We start from the raw sequence: 22,923 nt of genomic DNA, 5'->3' as shown, positions 1-22,923 counted from the left end.
TGTTCTGTCTTGGTTGCTTCTGGAGATAGACATCCCCGAGTTCATTTTGAGCATTATGTAAATCAGATGGCTTTCAAAGAACGTCCTTTCTTATCTAGGCAAGCAGATTACACTGATTCTGTGTCCCTGCTTGTTGTTGTTTCTATCTGCACAGCATTGTCGAGTACCGAAGGCTTCATATTAAACGGAGACTACGTTGTCAGCATGTTTAAGAAGGAAATCAAAGTTGGAAATGCGGTGATAGAATACAGTGGCTCAGACACCCCCGTTGAAAGGATCAATTCTACATACCGTATTGACCAAGAAATAGTTCTTCAGGTTAGAAACATCTCGCTTTAAAATGAAAACCTCATAAATACTGTTCTTCTAAATTGTAATAGCTGAGATAATTCTTTTCACCTTATGCTTTTTTCCTCCCTCTTAGGTTTTATCAGTGGGTAATTTATATAACCCTGATGTTCGATACACATTCAATATCCCCATTGAAGATAAACCTCAGCAGTTTTATTGGAATATCTATGGCCCTTGGCAGCACTGCAGTAAACTATGCCAAGGTATGTGGTCTTAGGGAGTTTTTTATTTTAAAAAATCATCATTATCATTATCACCATCATCTTCTGTATTTAATGCTTTATCTTCGATTCTGGTGGTGATGACAACTCCGCTTCTCATGTCTGCTTTTAGCTTCTGATAAAACTCAAGCGTTTTGTTTTCCGAGAACTGTCATAGTGGAAGGATGCATACTATCTGCAAGTCACGTGATAATGCTGAGGCCCCTCCTTAACTCTTCAGATTTCCTGCTTCCTCCACAGACTAATGGCTGACCATTCTGCTGGCAGGTGGCTTCTTATCTTGCCCTGCTCAAGGCGAAGCCATAGCGTAAATGGTTAAGTGTGTGCAAGTAGACACTGCAGTTTTGCTTGCAGAAATCTGAGCCCCCTTTTGGAAGGCGCTGTCCAAAGGCCGCTCGGGCTGCTAAGTGAAGCGTATGGAACGGAACGTGTTTAGTGCATCCTGGTGTCCACCTGTCTTTAGAGCATCATGCAGACTGTTCTGATATTGGAGATTACACAGTTGATCGTAAGAGTGGGGTGGAAGAAGTGAAAGCAGGAGCAGGAATGAGTTGCTTCTCCTTGAACAACATCCCAGATGATGTATGAATCAGTCCCAACTCCTACAACATCTGAACAATGCAACTACTGCCCATAGCCATCATAGGTTTCACTACGGTATGAACCTATGTCGTATTTGTGCGTACTTCCTACTGATCTTTAAAGGTTTAGAAATGTTTTTAAATGAATGAATTCCCCCTGCCCCTACAATTAATTTAGATAGCACTTGGATAGCTCAGTGGGTAGAGTGTGATTCTCCTAATCTCAGGGTTGTGGGTTTGAGCCCCATGTTGGACAAAAGATTCTTGCTTTGTTTGTGACCTCACGGTCACTTTCAACTCTATGATCCCATGATTCTAATTTGCAAAGTGGAACATAGGCTCATATAGTTACTGGCAGTGGCTCTCCAAGGGGTTCAGAAAGGGGTCTTCCCCAGACCTACAGATGACAGAGATTGAACCTGCACAGCAAGAGTGGGGAACCTTTGGCCCTCTAGATGTTTGCTAAACTACAACTCCCATAAGCCCTAGCAAGCCCGGCCAAAGGCCAGGGATGATGGGAGTTGAAGTTCAGCACACATTCGGTGGTCCAGAGGTTCCCCCTCTGCCCCAGTGTATAGAAAAACCCTTTGAGGAGGTGTCAAGGCTGAGCCTTAGGCAACTGTGAGAAATGATCCAAAGCTGGGGAAACAAAGGGCAGCATGTCAGAACTGAGGATCATGCAGAAAAAGAGCCAGGAAAACCTCGCCACTCAGGAGAGATCCAAGCCCCTGCAGGAGGCCTTTTACAGCACTTCCTGCCCAAGAGGCCAGCCTGGGTTGGCAGAGCTAGTCCAGAGCCATGTTCCTGCTAGAGACAGGTACCAGGCTGCAGTTCGGATAACTCACAACCCAGAGTGCTCAATTCTGGCCCTGAAAGCTCCAGATAAGAAAGTCTTCATTAGTCTAGTTTTTCAGCTAGGAAACTGAAACTGAGAGATAGCGACTTGCCCAGAGCCATGCAATGAGTCCATGACAAGTTTCCCATGCAAGACTAGTACTCTATTTCCTGGACCACTCTGGCTCTCACTGTGAAGTCAGAAATCCTGCTTCCTTGGTGAGTGGCATTGGAGGGGAGGGTAAGTGCCTGTATTGAAAGAACTGCTAATGAGCAGCTCAGCAGGGCTGCAAACAATTTGGCAAAGAAACACTTGTTGAATTGTGAAGGACCCTGCTTGTCTTGATAGCCGACTTGCCTTTTCCAGCATTGTGGTTCTCTAAACCCCATCTTGCAGGCTGTAAATTCATTGTCAGCACCACAAATTGGACTTGCTCATAGAAAAGTCTACTCCCCTGGTTACCATATTTTCGACAGTGCTTTTTCACAGGTTCTGGCTGTTCCTCTTTAGCTGGAAGCACAAGTTCTTCCCAGGATACCAAGTCACCCCAACCTCTTCTGGCCTAGCAGAATCAGCCATTAGCTGAATCCTCTTTTCACAGCCAGGTACACAGCAGCTGCATACTGGGTAGAGCACTGAATACCCCTGGGCTCAGGATGCATAAACAAAACGGCCTGCAGTTTACTGAGAATGAAAGATCTAAATCTTGGTAGTCAGGATAACTAGATGTCACAAATGTATACACAGCAAGTAGAATGAATTATGGACACTGGCCGAAGCATTCTTTTCCATTTCCTTCACTAGGCAGAAACTCCAGCATTGGTGCAACCATTCACTATTACAGATTGGCCATTTGGGCCTTAATGAGATGTGGAACAGGATCTATCTTAACAAAGAGAGGCCTGTCATACCCAGGCCTCTCTTTGTCATTAACCAAGCCTCAAAGCATAGTACTGTACACAGAATCCTGCTTCTTGAAGGCAGCATTTGAGCATTTGAGGATAGCCACCAAGGCAGAAATCAAGGTCTCCTATACACTCAGTCTTTAACAACCAAAATAAGTCTTGAAGCCATTGTCCTACTTTTTAGCAGGGGTGGAGAACCTATGTCATGCCAGATGTTGTTGGATTCCAGCTCCCATTCATGGCCAGTGCAGAGGGATTATGGGAGTCGTGGTCCAGTAATGTAAAGGACAACAGGAAAGGAGTAATGTGATGCCCTAACAAAGGATAAAAAGAAGGAGGAGTTAAAACTACAGCTGAACCAAAGTTTGTCAGACGTCTTTCTGAGAAAATGTCTGAGGTTTTTGTTATCCTCACCCACCACAACCAAATAAAAGACCACTTATGTAATAGAATATTTCTCTGGATATTCTCTACAGCTGCCATCCTCCTGTCCTCCCTGCACACACACACACCACCCGCAGTTATGCGGAACAGACACATTGTGGAGCATGTAAAATGATGTCCTGGCTGCCAACATAGTCCCTGCTGTCACGTCCCTTCCTAACCATGGGGGGGGGGGGTTAGAAAGCAGTGGTGCTTACTGCTATTGGTAATGGAGAGCATAGTCCCCCCGAACCTGGTCCTCCCAATTTCTCTGCCCACAAACAGGGAGGAGGCTTTTGAGAGACAATTTGCACACATATATAAAAAAACTATATATAGGGCTTCGTAGAAGCGAGGCCTGTGTGCAGCCTGCTGCAAGGACGTGTAAACCAGTTTGTGGAAGACGAGAAGTGAAGTTTTGAGAAATAAGGGGTATGTATCTCTTTCTATAGGCCTCATAAAACTATGCTTTTCTATTTTAGGGGAACGGAAAAGGAAACTTGTTTGCACCCGAGAATCCGACCAGCTCACGGTATCTGACCAAAGATGTGATCGGATTCCCCAGCCGGATCCAGTAACTGAGTTGTGTAATACAAACTGTGAATTAAGGTATCGGCACCCCTCTCCCCTACCGCTGCCCCAAAGATAGTCTGTACATATGGTTCATCATATATATTAGGCCTTTCCTAACATCTGTGTTTTCATGGCGGATTTTTGCTAAAAATCAAAGTGTGCAGTGTTGAGGTTTTCCTTGGTTTCTGGAGAGTCCGTTTCTGCTGCCCTTGCCTGAGCAGGGACGAGGGGAAAATCCATACTTCTTGAAACAGTGCGCAAGCTGACACATAACTATCCTTCGAAATTTGCCATTCTCCAGATTTTGCAGTGCAATCCTCCCACACAAAAATGTGTGCGAAAATGCATTTCCTGTTGCTGAGAGTTGTCAGGTAGCCTGTTCTCTGAAGGATAATAAGTGTCCCTATTTTAGACGGGGAGAGAGCACTTGCTCCCAGGAGGCTGTAGCCCATTGAGACTGGTAGGGCAGAAGGCAAGGGAGGCCAACAGTAGGTGGCGCCAGAGCCAATGACAGACAGGGCCAACTGATTATAGTTTGGACCCCATCCTCCGGCAGCAAAACAGAGACTAAGGAAGAGGAAGCTGACAGCTAGGGTCACCCCCTGGATTGGTTGTAGGAAGGCAGGTGTAGCCTGACTGGGGAAAGACTTAAGTTGGTGGAGCAATTGCCCATTCACTCTAATGGATCAACCTCCACTTTGTTTATTCTCTTTTTTTCCCTTCAGAGCATCATAGTCCCATAGAACACAAATGATTCCTCCGGTTTCAGAACACTTAAGCTCCACAAAACAAATGACAACAGTCTTTCTCTGTTTTGCTCCCCTCTCCATTTTTTTTCTCCCTTAGTTCTGCATCCATCTGGCAACCAGAATTGCATACACTCGAAAAAATCCCTATTTGTCATGGGACAGTCCCTTTTTTTTCTGGCGCTTGTCCTTGGCAGATCACACACACGTTTTGGCTTTGGGGAAGACTTAGGGGATGCCTTTTAAAGCATTGTGTTAGCATGAACGCATCTGCATTTGCTCCTCTTCCTCGTCACGTGCCCTCACTTCATAATGGTCCACCCAGATAGTAAATGTTGCTGAATGTGCATTCATTCTAGAACAAGCACAACAAGATCTTTTATGAGATTAAAATTCTGCTATGTATTCTTCGGTTGTTGTTTTAAAGAAACTTGTTATTGCAAGTTTACTAACCTTCTTTAAAAGCCAGTGCAGGACAGCATTGCTACACCTGCTCAGGACACTTGTCTTGGGCAGAGATATCCTTGGTATAGGAAATGGGCAGAACATTATTATTATTATCACCTTCATCATTATTATTATCATCATCATTATTACCTGCCCATCTGGCTGGGTTGCCAGCTTAAGTTAAGTAAGTCACCCCTGTAGCATACTCCATTCAGGAGCAGTGCTACTGCCGGAGGAGCTGGCCCAGTCCTGGCAGAGGGAAAACAAGCCTTTAAAATAGCATTGTGAGATTTACTCTACTCTGGAGTGTTTCATTCCATGCTCTCCTTACACAGTTCCGTCTGCCAGCCACTTACTTGTTAATGCAGTGGACACGAGAGCCTGCTGATGGAAAAAAGTCTTGTCTATCCAACAGCAACAGTTACACCAAGTCTGTTCCTTATTTCGTGGAAAGTTTTGTTGTTTAAGGAGCCTCTTCCAGTGAAAAGTAGCCCCACCTTCCTGTGTTCTGCACTTGCAGCTGGGGGGGGGGGGGCGTTAAAATGTTTCCGAATGTGTTGCAGATGGCAGCATAGAGGCCTGTAATGGCTGCTCCCGTGGTGTCAGAGTGTTCCTTCCGCTGGAGCATTGCATGCCATGCTCTGGTTTTGCCAAGGAGAGGAAGCTAGCAAAAGCTTCCAAACTTCGTGACTGCCACACTTCCAGGGGCAATGTCCGGTGGCTCCTGGCACTCTTCGTTGTTTGTGTGCTCTTTAGGCTCCTTCCCGAGGATTGTGAGATTACAGCACTAAGGTTGTTCTCTCCATGTGTCCGTAAAACACCAGCTCCTCACTGGAGAGGCTGCAATGTGAAACAGTTCCATGGTTCAAAACCTTGTCCCACTGTATCAAACACTTTGTGATTTTGCTCTGCTCCGTTCTTTTGTATTTTTTGTGGACTCAGGCTTAAAGGGGACGCGGGTGGCGCTGTGGTCTAAACCACAGAGCCTAGGGCTTGCTGATCAGAAGGTCAGCAGTTCGAATCCCCGCGACGGGGTGAGCTCCTGTTGTTCGGTCCCTGCTCCTGCCCACCTAGCAGTTCGAAAGCATGTCAAGTGCAAGTAGATAAAGAGGTACCGCTCCAGCAGGAAGGTAAACGACGTTTCTGTGCACTGCTCTGGTTTGCCAGATGCGGCTTAGTCATGCTGGCCACATGACCTGGAAGCTGTCTGCAACCCCAGAGCTGTCTGCGACTGGACCTAATGGTCAGGGGTACCTTTACCTTTACTCAGGCTTAAGGACAGGTTAATATGCAGTTGAAGATGATGGATGAAGGACACTATGTGTGATAGGCAGGGGAGGGATGCTGTCCCAGGGTGGGAGGCTAGGAGAAGAAAGGGAAGCTGCCAGGTGAGAGCTGGAGGGGCTCACCTCTCTCTGTGTGGGACAGGTTAAGATTTACCTGCAGAAGAGGACTTTGCATTCTTCCTTTCTTCTTCTTCCTTTGCTTTTGTTCAGGTTTTTTAAAAATTGTAATATGTTATGAAAGGTCTTGATAAAATACTGTTTAAGGAAAAATAAGGGGGGAAAGAGGGAACATTGCCCTCAATGGGAAAAAATGGTCGCTTGCTCCTGGAGCAGGCAATTACCAAGGCCCGAGGTGGGAATTTTTCCCAGCCTGAGGGGCACTTTCCCTTCTGAACAGTCTTCAGGGCCCATATGCCAGCGGTGGGTGGAGACTGGCAAAAGTGGGTGGAGCAAGATATGTAAATTTTTCATGGTAGACTAGTTTCTATGTTCACCCCTCTCTGCCCTCTAATCCAGGCAAACAAGAGGCTTTAAAAGAGTGCAAGGGCACATTCTAGTCAGGCAGAAACACTCCAGGAGGGGGTGAGACAAGGCTGCTGAAGGCTGTGACTTTGGGAGAGTTCCAACAGCTAGGCAGAAAGGCCTGGAGGACTGCATTTGGCCCCCAGGTCTGAGGTTCCCCATGTCTCTCCCAAGGTCTAAAGGAAGTTAAGTGAGGTTCTATAGATTAGTGGTAAAAAGCACGTGGTTTGCGTGCAGAAGGTTCCAGCCTCAGACCCTGGCATTTCCATTTAGCGAAAAGTTCAGGTAGCAGGTGATGTGAAAGGTCTCCACCTAAGTCCCCCAAGAGCCACTGGCAGTCAGAGCAGGCAGTACCAGGCTATATGGACAATCAGTCTGCAGCTTCATATAGGATTTTTTGCTTTTTGAGAATATAGTCATGTTTAAGATTGGACTGTAAGTCTTCTTTGGCCGAGGCTCAGTGGGAGAGCGTCTGCTTGCACGCAGAAGGACCCAGGTTCAAATCGTAACATCTCACAGAATCACAGAACTGTAATGTTGGAAAGAACCCACCAAGAGCCCGCTGCAGGAATTGAATCTCCAGGTAGGGCTGGGAAAGTTACGTGACTGAAACCTTGTAGAGCTGCTGCCAGTCAGTGCCAAGGAAATACTGAGCTGCGTGGACCTGTCTGACTTGGGTGTTAGGCAGCTTCCTATATTTCTGCTTCTCTTCTCTGTTTCAGGCTCCTTTGTCACTGTCTTGTCAGTGTTTTTTCTAACATGGTCCTCTTGGTTGTCCCTAGGTGGCACGTTGCGAGAAAGAGCGAATGCACTGCTCAGTGCGGACTGGGGTACCAGACACTGGAGATATCCTGCACAAAGTACAGCAAGCTGGAAGGGAAAATCGAGAAATTTGATGACCGGTACTGCAGCGGCATCCCCAAGCCAAGCTCCAGAGAAAAATGTTCAGCGGAATGTAACACTGGGGGGTGGCGCTATTCTGCCTGGACAGAAGTAAGTGCTGCCACTTGCTGTGGCTCCTTCCCACTGATGCTTTGTATTGTGTGTGTGTATACACACAGAGAGAGACACATATGAAAAGGACAGGGCCTTCTCAGTTGTGGTTCCCTGTCTGTGGAATGCTCTCTCCAGTGCAGTCCGCCTGGCTCCCAAACTGACATCTTTTTTTGGCACCAGGTAAAGACTTACTCCCCACCCCTCACCCCCTGGCTTTTGATGAACTGAGATGGTGTTATTTTGTTGCCAGTGTGCTGCTAAACATTCTTGTGGCTGCTGGTATGTGTGTGTGTTTGCACGACTCTGTTAATGACGAAATGTTTTCGATTTTAAACATGTTGTTAGTCAACTGGAAGCTAGCAAGCCAAATAGCAATAATTTAATATTGTAAGTTTGTTAGGTTACATACAGTGTACAGAAGTGAAAGGGGCTCATCATTTTCACCGCTTCCTAGAATGGATAAAATGGGTCAGCAACCTTTTTCAGCCGGGGGTCGGTCCACCATACCTCAGACCATGTGGTGGGCCAGACTATATTTTGAAAAATAATAATGAGCGAATTCCTATGCCCCACAAATAACCCAGAGATGCATTTTAAATACTGTGGTGCCTCGCAAGACGAAAAGAATCCGTTCCGCGAGTCTCTTCGTCTTGCGGTTTTTTTGTCTTGCGAAGCAAGCCCATTAGTGGATTAGAGCTATTAGCGCTATTAGCAGTTTAAGGGCTATTAACGGCTATTAAAGGCTTAAGGGATTAGCGGATTAGCTGCTAAAAGGCTATTAGCAGCTTAGCGCTTTAGAAAAAGGGGTTGGGGAGCGAAAAAAACCCTCTAGAATCGCAAGACATTTTCGTCTTGCAAAGCAACCCCATAGAGAAATTCGTCCTGCGAAGCACCTCTGGAAACGGAAAACCCTTTCGTCTTGCGGGTTTTCCGTCTTGCGAGGCACCACTGTAAAAGCACACATTCTACTCATGTAAAAACACCAGCAGGCCCCACAAATAACCCAGAGATGCATTTTAAATAAAAGGACACCTTCTACTCATGTAAAAACACACTGATTCCTGGACCGTCTGCGGGCTGGCTTTAGAAGGTGATTGGGCCGCATCCAGCCCCTGGGCCTTAGGTTGCCTACCCCTGGGATAAAACCTTTTGGAGACCAAACTTTAAAACATTCCTCCGGTTGCTTAAAATTAGGGGAGAACTATTAATTATAGATAGGATTTTCTGAAACGAGATTCCTACCTCGTTTTTTCTGAACTACCTCCTGGCACTCCCTGACGAATGGGAGCTCATCACTCCTGACCTGGGGCAAGTGGGGAGTGGGCCTTTCTGCTGCTGTCTGCTGACTCTGCTTTTCTCCCTTCAAGTGCTCCAAGAGCTGTGGGGCTGGCACAAAGAGGCGCCGAGCTGTCTGCATGAACACCTTCAACGACGTCCTGGAGGACAGTAAATGCAGCCAGCAGGAGAAGGTGACCGTGCAGCGATGCAACGAACTCTCGTGCCCGCAGTGGAAGACCGGCGATTGGTCAGAAGTAAGGAGCTTATTGCTTTAAAGGTGTAAACAGCACGGTAGATTTTGATCACGGGAAAGCTGCAGTGCAGTAATGTCAGAAGCACCCCGAATCAGTTTGCCACCATCGTTAGGAAAAGGTGTGCATGCTGCTTTCTCCCTTTTCCTTTCCTTCTTACTTTGCTCACACCCCCCTCCTTGATTAGTGAGGGATGGTAGTCAAGCTGCAATCCTTAATTCCAGGTTGGAATTACCCCTCACCACCTAGAGATAATGCCTTAGAATCTGAAACCCAGTGGGAAGCCCGTTGAACCTTTTCCTGAATGGTATCTGCTGCCATTTTGTGTTACATGTTTGCAGGTCCAACTAAAACATCATATCTTGTGGACCTTTCTGGTTTTCAAGGTTTGTGGGATCAATATTTGCACTCACAGACAAAAAATATATCGAGTTGGATTGCAAACGTAACCCTATACATGTCTTCAGTGAGACTTAGTGCCAGGTAAGCGCTGAGGATTATAGCCTAAATTAGTTGCGCTTTAGTCCAGCATTGAGAAACTTCTGGCCCATGGGCCTAATTAGGGCTGTGAGACATCTGAATTTAGTCTGTGGGGCCATTTTGGGCAAACCACTGCTATCAGTTGTGAGACATGAATTACAGAGACCTGTTATCTCCAATATAAGCTCTAAAATTGGAGATAAAAAAATCTCTTATCCATAATCTTGGAGCTAAGCACCATTGCAATAAGATAAGCTTCTATCTGATCTTAATGGTGTCAGACTACAGCGCTAAGATCAGAGATCAGCCACTGCCTGTTGTTTGAAAGGCAGCAAACAGGAGAAAAGGGCAGGAGGCAGGAAAATCCTCTGCCTGCTCATTGAAGGGCAGCAGAAAAGGGGTTTTCCCAGGTGTTAGAACCCCAGACCAAGTTAATCAGGCTTTTAACTCAAATGATACAGTGATTTCAATGGGACTAAAGCAGGGGTGAGATCTGGAAGTGGCCCACCTTCCCTTTTGACATGTGGGAGAGGCTTTAATCCCATTGAAGTCACAACTAATCGGAATGGTTGTCTACTTAGGATGAAGGCAGTGCAGTTGTGGGTTTGTGAAGGGAGACTGCTATCAAGTTCTGGGAGTGGCTGTGGAGGACCCACTGCTTTGCTCCGGGAAAAACTGCTCTTTAGCGCAAACAGGCTTTGAGCTAAAGAGTACGCTTTTCCTGTGAAAGGGACAAGGGGAAACCACTCGGAACCATGCTTTCTAGGCATGGGACAAGTGGAAGTGGGTGTGTCCTCCCTGTGCTGCAGGTCCATCCATTCTGCAACCAGTCCTGCATATTTGGCAGCTCTTCCTTGGTTCCCTAAAGCTGTCTGCGGACAAACCCCAGCTCCCTCGGCCCCTCGGTATTAGCAGAGGCCAGAGTTTGCTGTCCTTCAGTTCCAATGTCCCAGGGGCAACTGCATAAAAACCATACCAATCTTACTTAGCTTTTCAGTGATTGTTGCACTGGCTTTGGATGAGCAGCTGCTTATGCAAGCCTAAAGCTTGCCCTTTCCTTCCTTTAGTGCTTGGTAACCTGCGGGAAAGGGCACAAACACCGCCAGATCTGGTGCCAGTTTGGAGGAGACCGATTGAATGACAGGCTTTGCCATCCTGAGAGCAAACCAGTTTCTGTGCAAAGTTGTCAGCAACAGGAGTGTGCCGCGTGGCAAGTAGGACCCTGGGGCCAGGTATTTGAAGCCATTCTTCTCATTTTTACTGCTATGGGGCTTTTCATGGACTCCAGCAGATGTTGTTTTGGGGTGGTGTTTTTAAAAAATGCAAGCTCTTTGTCATGACTTCTGTCCCAGCACCCAAAAGAGAGGCTCAAGGCTTCCAGTGGTACAGGTGGAGCCACAGGTGCAGCTGCAGAATGCAACTTTTTGTTACTTGGATAAATAGCCTATGGATGAACACAGATATACCGTATTTTTTGCCCTATAGGATGCACCGGCCCATAGGACGCACCTAGATTTGGGGGGGGGGGGAATAAAGGGGAAAAAAACTATCCTCCCCCCCAGGCGCGGGGCTGGGGCGGGGGAAGCCCGAGCTTCCTGAAGCCTGGAGAGCAAGAGGGATCGGTGCGCACTGACCCCTCTCGCTCTCCAGGCTTCAGCGATAGCCTGCATTCACCCCATAGGACGCACACACATTTCCCTTTCATTTTTGGAGGGGGAAAAGTGTGTCCTATAGGGCTAAAAATACGGTAATATTCGTAGAGCAACGTGGCTGGTTAACTTCCTGGGACACCCAACTGGTTAACTTTCCGGGACAACCAACGTGGCTGGTTAGCATCCCATTGGATAACTTCCCGGGCATCACCCAGATTCCTCCCTTCCATCTCTGGACCACTTTTGCAGTTGCTTTGGAAACATTTATGTTTCTTTGAAATCAGGTGTTGTACATATAAACCAATGAATGTTTCTTTGGGTGGGCTTTTGTATTTTTTACATCTGGGAGCCTCCAGGAGGAGGGACAAGACTTTGAGCTTACTGAGTTATTTCATTTATACCCTGCTTTTCCTTGGGGGAGTTCAAGGCAACGTTCATGGCTCCGGTTCCCATTTTACCTTCACAATTGCCCTAGGTTAAGCAAAGAACAAGAGTGAGTGACCCAGCGAGCGGTGATTTGGAGCCACATCTAGCCCGGCATCCAAACTGCTCCACCACAATTACTCATAATGTAAACCAGAGGGGAGCCAGCCTCATGCCGCTGTTGAAGTGCTGCGCCTTCTCTTTAAATATTTACATCCATTGCCGTCTTATGTTTATCACAGAAATGGAGGCTCTTGGCCTTAGCTCGCTTGCTGACCATAATAATAAAGTGTTCTTAGACTTCCAAAGAACTCATGCCTTCTGCTGAATCAGACTGTGGGTATTTTAGACCAGCGTTGTTAGTGCAGACTTGCAGTCCACCACTTAATGTGCTCTCAGGGAGAGGTGGTTCCCAGCCTGGATACCAGTTGGCAAGGATCCCTGTACAGTGGTACCTCGGGTTAAGTACTTAATTCGTTCCGGAGGTCCGTACTTAACCTGAAACTGTTCTTAACCACTTTAGCTAATGGGGCCTCCTGCTGCCGCCACACCGCCAGAGCACGATTTCTGTTCTCATCCTGAAGCAAAGTTCTTAACCTGAAGCGCTATTTCTGGGTTAGCGGAGTATGTAACCTGAAGCGTATGTAACCCGAGGTACCACTGTACACTGAAATCGTGCTCCGGCAGTGCAGCGGCAGCAGGAGGCCCCATTAGCTAAAGTGGTGCTTCAGCTTAAGAACAGTTTCAGGTTAAGTATGGACCTCTGGAACGAATTAAGTACTTAACCTGAGGTACCACTGTACATGCAAAGCATACAGTAGTGGTGGCACAGAGCAGCAGCACTCATTTCCCAGAAGGCGTGCCAGTGCTTCTTACTGGTGGGGAGAGAGGGGTGAGGTGGCGGGTAGGATGGCATGGTGCAGGTGCGTCTGCAGAACCACCAGTGTGCTTGCACCGCACCAACCTCCCTGCTACCTCAGGCCTCCCTGGAAACCAGCACTGAAGCTCTACCCCACCTTGTGAGCCACTGCTGAAAGCCCATCGCTCTGCAATGCAGCTGTGATCCTGAAAGCAAGTAATTTAGCTAAGAATAAGCACTGGAAAGGAAAGGCAGGTTTTGATAAATTCTGCTTTAGAGTTGGCTTTAAAGATCCTTTTAAAAAAAACAACCCACACGGACACAACTTTTCGTGTTGACCTTTTCGTTTTTAACAATACATCATACACAGAATGAGAACTTCCAAGCAATTTGTCGGAGAGACTTCATTTGCCGTCTCCAGTGCAGCAACAGCTCTCATCTAATTACACTTTCAAAACAAGTAAATGCATAAACCTGTCCAGACCACACAAACTTCTCTTCAGCCGGTCATGCCTTCCTGTCATGATCGTGTTCTATTAAGGTTGTTGCAGGAGTCAATCGGTAAAGAAATGTGACAGAGATTATGCGAGGCTCGTAATCCACAGTATGGTAAATGATTTAAACACTTGCACATGTATATTTGAAGGGAATAAATGAAGCATGGAAGATTCCAGCGGAAGCAGCGCATTTTAACCGTTTGACCTAATTTTAAATGGAAGCGACTGAAGAAGGAGAAAGGGCTCTTTTTTATATTTTAAATCACTCTGGATTTGGCCAAAGAAGTTAGGTGCTTTGAACTTCCTTGCCTCTTTTTAATGCATTTAGAAGTAAGGCAGGTGCATTATGAAGCCTGGGACACAGGGCCTATATTTGAACTGGTTTGATGTTAATTCCCTCTCTGTGGGAAACTATAGTTTGGAGAGGCAGGCTAGGGTTCTCTGTGTCCTCACCAAAACTATAGTTCCCATCTTTTGGCAAGCACAAAAGCACGTTCCTCCTGCTATAGGTGTCTGGTTGGCCGCTGTGAGAACACGATGCTGGACCAGATTGGCTTTTGGCCTGATTCAATGGAAGCTGCCTTCTCGCATCCTTAGGCTTGCTTGCAGTATGGCTATCCCCACAGCTTTCTTTCCTTCCCCGCAGTGCACTGCGACATGTGGGCAGGGCTATCAGATGAGAGCGGTGAAATGCGTGGTTGGTGCCTACGTGTCCGTGGTAGATGACAACGAGTGCAATGCTGCTACGAAGCCAACAGATGTACAGGTAAGTGCGTTGATGTGGCAGCCACACAAGAATCTCCATTAAAATATATATATATCAGGGTGAAAGGGGGTGGGTGCAGTGTGTTGTCAGTCAAGAAAAGTGGAAGGGCGTGCAGCCACCGACGTTGCCTCTACTGGGAGGGGGTGAATTAAGCTTGCTGGGAAATGATTGAAACATACGTGGTGTGATGGAGGGGTCATGGAGAAGTATGGTCCATGGTGGCATGCTTTCGCAAGCATTGGCTCCCAATGAAAAAGGAGCATGTTAGGGGCAAGGATTTCAGCTTAGCCTAATAATAATAATGGTAATTTATTTATACCCCAGCCACTCTGGGTGGCTTCCAACAAAATACTAAAAATACGTTAAAACACCAGTCATTAAAAACTTCCCTAAACAGGGCTGCCTTCAGATGTCTTCAAAAAGTCAGATAGTTGTTTATTTCCTTGACATCTGATAGGAGGGTGTTCCACAGGGTGGGTGCCACTACCGAGAAGGCCCTCTGCCTGGTTGCCTGTAAGTTTGCTTCTCACAGTGAGGGAACCGCCAGAAGGCCCTCGGAGCTGGACCACGGTGTCTGGCCTGAACAATGGGAGTAGAGATGCTTCTTCAGGTATACTAGGCCGAGGCCATTTAGGGCTTTAAAGGTCAGCACCTACACTTTGAATTGTGCTTGGAAATGTGTTGTTGTTGTTGTTGTTTAGTCGTTCAGTCGTGTCCGACTCTTCGTGACCCCATGGACCAGAGCACGCCAGGCACTTCTGTCTTCCACTGCCACCCGCAGTTTGGTCAGATTCATGTTTGTAGCTTCGAGAACACTGTCTAACCATCTCGTCCTCTGTCGTCCCCTTCTCCTTGTGCCCTCCATCTTTCCCAACATCAAGGTCTTTTCCAGTGAGTCTTCTCTTCTCATGAGGTGGCCAAAGTATTGGAGCCTCAGCTTCACGATCTGTCCTTCCAGTGAGCACTCAGGGCTGATTTCCTTAAGAATTGATGTGTTTGATCTTCTTGCAGTCCATGGGACTCTCAAGAGTCTCCTCCAGCACCATAATTCAAAAGCGTCAATTCTTCGGCGATCAGCCTTCTTTATGGTCCAGCTCTCACTTCCATACATCACTACTGGGAAAACCATAGCTTTTACTATACGGACCTTTGTTGGCAAGGTGATGTCTCTACTTTTTAGAATGCTATCTAGGTTTGCCATTGCTTTCCTCCCTAGAAGCAGGCGTCTCTTAATTTCGTGGCTGCTGTCACCATCTGCAGTGATCATGGAACCCAAGAAAGTAAAATCTCTCACTGCCTCCATTTCCTCCCCTTCTATTTGCCAGGAGGTGATGGGACCAGTGGCCATGATCTTCGTTTTTTTGATGTTGAGCTTCAGACCATATTTTGTGCTCTCCTCTTTCACCCTCAATAAAAGGTTTTTTAATTCCTCCTCACTTTCTGCCATCAAGGTTGTGTCATCTGCATATCTGAGGTTGTTGATATTTCTTCCAGCAATCTTAATTCTGGCTAGGGATTCATCCAGCCCAGCCTTTCGCATGATGAATTCTGCATATAAGTTAAATAAGGAGGGAGACAAAATACAGCCTTGTCGTACTCCTTTCCCAATTTTGAACCAATCAGTTGTTCCATATCCAGTTCTAACTGTAGCTTCTTGTCCCACATAGAGATTTCTCAGGAGACAGATGAGGTGATCAGGCACTCCCATTTCTTTAAGAACTTGCCATAGTTTGCTGTGATCGACACAGTCAAAGGCTTTTGCATAGTCAATGAAGCAGAAGTAGATGTCTTTCTGGAACTCTCTAGCTTTCTCCATAATCCAGCGCATGTTTGCAATTTGGTCTCTGGTTCCCCTGCCTCTTCTAAATCCAGCTTGCACTTCTGGGAGTTCTCGGTCCACATACTGCTTGAGCCTTCCTTGAAGAATTTTAAGCATAACCTTGCTAGCGTGTGAAATGAGTGCAATTGTGCGGTAGTTGGAGCATTCTTTAGCACTGCCCTTCTTTGGGATTGGGATGTAGACTGACCTTCTCCAATCTTCTGGCCACTGCTGAGTTTTCCAAACTTGCTGGCATATTGCGTGTAGCACCTTAACAGCATCATCTTTTAAAATTTTAAATAGTTCAGCTGGAATACCATCACTTCCACTGGCCTTGTTATTTGCAATGCTTTCTAAGGCCCATTTGACTTCACTCTCCAGGATGTCTGGCTCAAGGTCAGCAACCACACTACCTGGGGTGTACGAGACATCCATATCTTTCTGGTATAATTCCTCTGTGTATTCTTGCCACCTCTTCTTGATGTCTTCTGCTTCTGTTAGGTCCTTACCACTTTTGTCCTTTATTATGGTAATCTTTGAACGAAATGTTCCTTTCATATCTCCAATTTTCTTGAACAGATCTCTGGTTCTTCCCATTCTGTTGTTTTCCTCTATTTCTTTGCATTGCTCATTTAAGAAGGCCTTCTTGTCTCTCCTTGCTATTTTTTGGAATTCTGCATTCAATTTCCTGTATCTTTCTCTATCTCCCTCGCATTTTGCTTGCCTTCTCTCCTCCGCTATTTGTAAGGCCTCATTGGACAGCCACTTTGCTTTCTTGCATTTCCTTTTCATTGGGATGGTTTTCGTTGCTGCCTCCTGTATAATGTTTCGAGCCTCCATCCATAGTTCTTCAGGCACTCTGTCCAGCAATTCTAAATCCTTAAACCTGTTCCTCACTTCCACTGTGTACTCATAAGGGATTTGGTTTAGATTGTATCTTACCGGCCCAGTGGTTTTTCCTACTTTCTTCAGTTTAAGCTTGAATTTTGCTATAAGAAGCTGATGATCTGAGCCACAGTCAGCTCCAGGTCTTGTTTTTGCTGACTGTATAGAGCTTCTCCATCTTTGGCTGCAGAGAATATAATCAATCTGATTTCGATGCTGCCCATCTGGTGATGTCCATGTGTAGAGTCGTCTCTTGTGTTGTTGGAAAAGAGTGTTTGTGATGACCAGCTTGTTCTCTTGACAGAACTCTATTAGCCTTTGCCCTGCTTCGTTTTGAATTCCAAGACCAAATTTGCCAGTTGTTCCTTTTATCTCTTGATTCCCTACTTTAGCATTCCAATCCCCTATAATGAGAAGAACATCCTTCTTTGGTGTCACTTCTATAAGCTGTTGTAAGTCTTCATAGAATTGGTCAATTTCAGTTTCTTCAGCACCAGTAGTTGGTGCATAAACTTGGATTACTGTGATGTTAAAAGGTCTGCCTTGGATTCGTATCGAGATCATTCTATCATTTTTGAGATTGCATCCCAGTACAGCTTTCGCCACTCTTTTGTTGACAATGAGGGCCACTCCATTTCTTTTACGGGTTTCTTGCCCACAGTAGTAGATATGATAGTCATCCGAACTGAATTCGCCCATTCCCGTCCATTTTAGTTCACTGATGCCCAAGATGTCAATGTTTATTCTTGCCATCTCATTTTTGACCACATCCAACTTACCCAGGTTCATGGTTCTTACATTCCAGGTTCCTATGCAATATTTTTCTTTACAGCATTGGACTTTCCTTTCGCTTCCATGCATATCCGCAACTGAGCGTCCTTTCGGCTTTGGCCCAGCCGCTTCATCAGCTCTGGATCTACTTGTACTTGTCCTCCGCTCTTCCCCAGTAGCATGTTGGACGCCTTCCGACCTGAGGGGCTCATCTTCCAGCGTCATATCTTTTATATGCCTGTTGTCTTTGTCCATGGAGTTTTCTTGGCAGGGATACTGGAGTGGCTTGCCGATTCCTACTCCAGGTGGATCACGTTTGGTCAAAACTCTCCACTATGACCTGTTCATCTTGGGTGCCCTGCTCGGCATAGTTCATAGCTTCTCTGAGTTCTTCAAGCCCCTTCGCCACGGCAAGGCAGTGATCCATGAAGGGGCTTGGAAATGTACTGGGAGCCAATGTAGGACTTTCAGGACCGGTGTTATGTGGTCTCGGCGGCCACTCCCAGTCACCAGTCTAGCCTTCTTTCTGGTATGCTAGCTTTTCACCTGGAGGGTGGGTTTTTGACTGTGTAGGGGGTCCTTCACTTACAGAAGGAACTGAGTAGTACTGTCCAACCATACAGTATTCCTGCAGGTTATTATTATTGGTAGTAGTACTCTGCCTATCTGACCAAATTGCCCCAGCCTCTTTGGGCAGAATTGTTCTTTAGTTCCTTCATCTCGCTCCCTTGCTGCGCCCCTTCCTTGCAGGATGCTTTTGCCAATTTCTCTTCCTCAGTACCTCCAGGGCCCTGCTCAAAAACTGCATTTTAACCAAACCTCAGCTGCTCTCTAAAGCAGGAGCGGAGAGCAGGGATGTTCTGCAACTCCCACCACACCTGACATTCTGGCTGAAACCGATAGAAACTGGAGTCCTATAATATTGGGTGGGGGGCACAGGTTTCCTATCCCTCATTTAAAACTTTCCTCTCTGAGCCCTTCTATTTATTTGCCAGCACTTAATCTGTCAGGTTCAGAGCAGCATTTCAGGAACCAACCTTTTTCTCCCCACCTGGGCTCATGCGCCCCACTCCTCCTCCGCCATGGCCACAAGGAGGAGCTCAGAAGCAGCTTGTCCTTTGGTCTGAACTTGTCAAAGTGTAGTCAATCCGATTTCTTCGAAACAAGCCGTCTTCGAAGCAGTAAAAAGCAGCAATAACAACTAACATGATTTACAAAGCTGGCTTGTTTTTAACAAACCATCGTTAAGATTAGCCACAACCCTCGGTTTAGATGTAATACTAACATGCGTTTAATTGACGTTGGAAGCGAAAGATTCTGATCTCCTCATGAGTACGCTGGCGGAGAGGAGGGGAAGCATGTGACTTTGAGGGGAGGGACATTCCCTTCACATTAAATCATGGTTTATTGTGACGTCCAAATAGTCCCCGCTAATTCCAGTCTTCTCTTCAGATTGATTTTGAGCCTCATCCCAGTGGCACGGGTTGTAAGCCCTTTGTGATTTATACAGGACATGAGGCAATTTGGTGCTAAATAAGTGATTTTAATATTAATGATGGGTGCTTCTGTAAATCAGCATGCTTGTGAGGGCTGGCATTTTGTTGGTGGGAGGGAATGCAGCTAGAGCAAAATAATCGAGGGGACAGCCTTCAGGCATGTATAGTCTCAGCTTGGCAGATGCCCAGGGAGAATCCGCCTTTAGGGTTCAGATGAGCCATCTGTATCAAACAAAAGATGTGATGACAAATGTAATGGGGTGGGTTTTTCCTCCCTCCAACCCCCCCCCCCCCCGCTTTCATCACCGCATCGCTATAACCATCTAACCTACACTGAAATCCCTGTGAATTGCTGATAGCTTGCTTTTTCCTATAAAATAGGACTGTGAGATAGCGCCATGCCGTCTCCGACCAGGAAGCCCGGAAACTAAGCAAAGCAGCCACAGAACCCAGTGGAGATTTGGATCCTGGACTCCCGTACGTTAAACTGGTCAGCGTAGATTACAAGGAGATCCCTTGATAAACTCCCCCACAGTCCTGCGACTCCGGGGGGCTTTTTTCCCTTCTTGTCATAAAGGGGTCAGCTGTTTCCCCCCCCTCCAACCCCCATTGTCACTCCTTGTCCATCTTCTCTAGTGCTCGACTACATGCGGGAAAGGCACCAGGATGAGATACGTCAGCTGCCGTGATGACCAAGGTTCTGTGGCTGACGAGGCCGCCTGCTTTCACCTCCCAAGGCCATCGGCGACAGAAGCCTGCTCTGTGACACCGTGTGGACAGTGGAAGGCCATGGAGTGGAGCCCAGTAAGCAGTTTCCTCTTGTTTAGGGGTAGTCTGTCCCAGGTGCCTGTTTCTTATTCAACATTTATCGTTGATCGGGCCTTCTAAAGATAACACTTGGTTCAAACCCGGACACTGAGGTCCAGTGCTTCTGGTGGTTCCCTCGCTGCGAGAAACCAAGTTACAGGGAACCAGGCAGAGGGCCTTCTCAGTAGTGGCACCTGCCCTGTGGAACGCCCTCCCATCAGATGTCAAAGAGAAAAATAACTACCAAACTTTTAGAAGACATCTGAAGGCAGCCCTGATTAGGGAAGCTTTTAATGTTTAATAAAGGTAAAGGGAGCCCTGACCATTAGGTCCAGTCGTGGCCAAATCTGGGGTTGCAGTGCTCATCTCATTTTATTGGCCAAGGGAGCCGGCATACAGCTTCCAGGTCATGTTCCGCTTCTGGTGAACCAGAGCAGTGCATGGAAACGCCGTTTACCTTCCTGCCAGAGCGGTACCTATTTATCTACTTGCACTTTGATGTGCTTTCGAACTGCTAGGTTGGCAGGAGCAGGGACCGAGCAACGGGAGCTCACCCCGTCGCTGGGATTCGAACTGCCAACCTTCTGATTGGCAAGTCCTAGGCTCTGTGGTTCAACCCACAGATTGTATTATAGTGTTTTGTTGGAAGCCGCCCAGAGTGGCTGGGGAAACCCAGCCAGATGAGTGGGGTATAAATAATAAATTATTATTATATTATTATTCAAAGGGAGGCAGCAAAATTTCCCCTAATCGGGAACCAGTAGAAGTAGTTGTCAGAGCAGAAGTGATAATAGTGTGTTTCTGTCCCTGGTAGTGGCGGCAGCAGCAGCAGCAGCAGCAGCAGAGCTTTTCTTTGTTCAGCAAAGCTGGGGACTAAGAGGATCAGTTTATACTAGCTGACACAAGTTAAGGAAGCGGCTGAAGCTCAGTGCAGCCACAAAGTCGTGAGATCAGCCCCTGCCATCTCCAGCTAGATGAATCAGCTCTGCCGGACATCTTGGAAAGTGGGAGTGAGCAGTGGGGAGGGCCTCCACCGCCATAGACCCAGCCTCCTGGCAGTAGCATTGCTGCTACACGGCCAGGATGGTGAGGGACCAGGACCAGCGGCAGGAGTACTGGATTGATCTCCACCAGTGCCCCCAAACCACCCCAACTGTGCCCCCTCCCAACCTGCACCATCCTGCACTCTCACAGCAGTGACACTGCTTCCTGGGGGACAAAAGTCTGGTGTACCGTCCCTCCCCTCTGCTTGTTCCTGCTTGAGAACTAGGCGAGCGAATGGGATCAGGCAGCTTCCCATATTCCTAATCATGTGAAATCAACAACCACATGGGATTCGCATACATAAAAAAAAAAATGTTTTACGTAAATATGTTTCGTCCTGCGATTCTTAACACTTGTGCCTCGTTGCCAAGGGCGTTGATCTCCCTGTTTCCCCCTCTTATCGCTGCAGTGCTCTGTAACCTGCGGGCAAGGCAAGGTGACCCGGCAAGTCGTCTGCATCGATTACAGCAACCAGATGGTTGACAGGAGTGAGTGCGATGCTGAGGACGTCCCTGCAACGGAGCAAGATTGCTCCATGCCTTCGTGCCAGCAGATCAGCCCTGAGTACAACAGGCCAATCCCTTCCTTCCCTTACCCTGACTATCGCCAAAAGAACAACCAGGGTGGAAGCGTGAACCGAAACCAAGGCCGTGCGCATGTCCACGGAGGCAACCAGTGGAGAACTGGCCCATGGGGAGCGGTGAGTAGCTGGTGGAGATACTCTTAATCCGTTGCGAGTTGGGTTAAAGCCTCCTCCACTCCTAAGGGTTGTATCTGATGTTAGTCCTCGTCAGATTAGACCCACTGAAGTTAATGGGCAGGACTAACTTAGGTTCATTAATTCTATTCTAGAACTAGGATGGATACAACCCCAAGACTCCATCAAGGCATTTTACTATATATAAATATTATCAACGAGGAAGGGAAGAGTTGAAGGGGCCTAGTTACACAATCAGTAGGATTAGAGGGGCAAGGAATAATAACCATGGGGTGGTGGTGGTGATGATAGAAACCTATCATCTGCCCTCCCATTGTTGAGAAGCCCTGTTCCGGCACTGTCCTAATTTTTTAGGCTTTGCAAAGTTGCCAAGATTGTCCTTGTCATTACAGGGACTAGTAACTTGCCTCTTTTTTTAAAAAAAAGAAATTCTGTTGTGTCTACATCCTGTGTCTCTTCTCAGACAAAATGCACTGATTTAAATGCAATGGCAATGTGTTTCTTCTCTGAAATCTCCCACTGGACTTCCCCTCGTTAGTACCTACATTGATAAAAGTGGACAGGATACTCTCTGCCTAAAACGCCTTTGATGTCAAAGAGAAAAAATGTAGCGGCTGTGCTAATGCTACCTCAAACTGAATTTTTAATGCCAAGAGTCTGATCTTACAGTTTTAAGGAACGGCACTGGCGCTCCATCAAGACGACGACTTTTCGATTATGGCTGCAGGTTTCATAGCCATTGGGACTCCTCACTTTACTAGGCTATATCGCTTAAGTTAGTTGTGGGCTAAGCTCGGTGGAGCCTCCTCAGTCATATGAAACCATGTTTTGTAGTGTTCCAGTACATGCGCTGGTGGATTCCAACGGCGAGTTGTCGTGTGCCAGGATGAAAATGGATACACTGCCAGTAACTGTGATGTAAGAATGAAACCAGATGAGCAAAGATCATGTGAATCAGGGCCCTGCCCACAATGGGCCTATGGCAGCTGGGGTGAGGTGAGCAAATGCTACTTCATTTGGGGTTGTTGTTGTTGTTGTTGTTGTTTTTGTTTTTAACTAACCTGTTCCCAAGGCAAAGCATTCTTGACTGTAGATTTTAAAGATGTGGCTGTATTTGAATTTCCTTGAAACCTTTTTTTTAAAAAAATCAACAAAATAGCATAAACCAATAGGTTTCAACAGAAGATCAGTTATCCAGATGTTCTAATTATCCTGCTTGTTTACCTTTCCTCGTTGGAAATAATAACACTTATTTATCCAATAGTGCTGAAAGGACTGTTGAGACATAGTT

At 46.7% G+C, this 22,923-nt stretch overlaps 1 protein-coding gene across 4 annotated transcripts in view; it reads left to right on the top strand.

The window, feature by feature from the left end:
• The window catches only part of ADAMTS9 (ADAM metallopeptidase with thrombospondin type 1 motif 9), a 140,737-nt gene that overhangs the window by 57,641 nt on the left and 60,173 nt on the right, over positions 1–22,923 (top strand). For all 4 annotated transcript variants that reach the window (XR_014507509.1, XM_083424539.1, XM_083424538.1 and 1 more), the window contains exons 17-27: positions 155–318; positions 425–554; positions 3,799–3,925; positions 7,673–7,883; positions 9,254–9,418; positions 10,963–11,127; positions 13,973–14,092; positions 19,445–19,540; positions 19,700–19,867; positions 21,324–21,614; positions 22,467–22,628. Coding sequence is in view for 3 of the 4 variants with exons in the window: in XM_083424539.1 (XP_083280665.1) it covers positions 155–318; positions 425–554; positions 3,799–3,925; positions 7,673–7,883; positions 9,254–9,418; positions 10,963–11,127; positions 13,973–14,092; positions 19,445–19,540; positions 19,700–19,867; positions 21,324–21,614; positions 22,467–22,628 (1,799 nt within the window). In the remaining variant the exon portion in view is untranslated. The remainder of the gene's footprint in view (positions 1–154; positions 319–424; positions 555–3,798; positions 3,926–7,672; positions 7,884–9,253; positions 9,419–10,962; positions 11,128–13,972; positions 14,093–19,444; positions 19,541–19,699; positions 19,868–21,323; positions 21,615–22,466; positions 22,629–22,923) is intronic.

This window comes from Podarcis tiliguerta (assembly GCF_965153285.1).
Source record: "Podarcis tiliguerta genome assembly, chromosome: 2".
NCBI lineage: Eukaryota > Metazoa > Chordata > Lepidosauria > Squamata > Lacertidae > Podarcis > Podarcis tiliguerta.
Note: the sequence above shows the minus strand (reverse complement) of the source record. Positions and strands in the feature narration are given on the sequence as shown.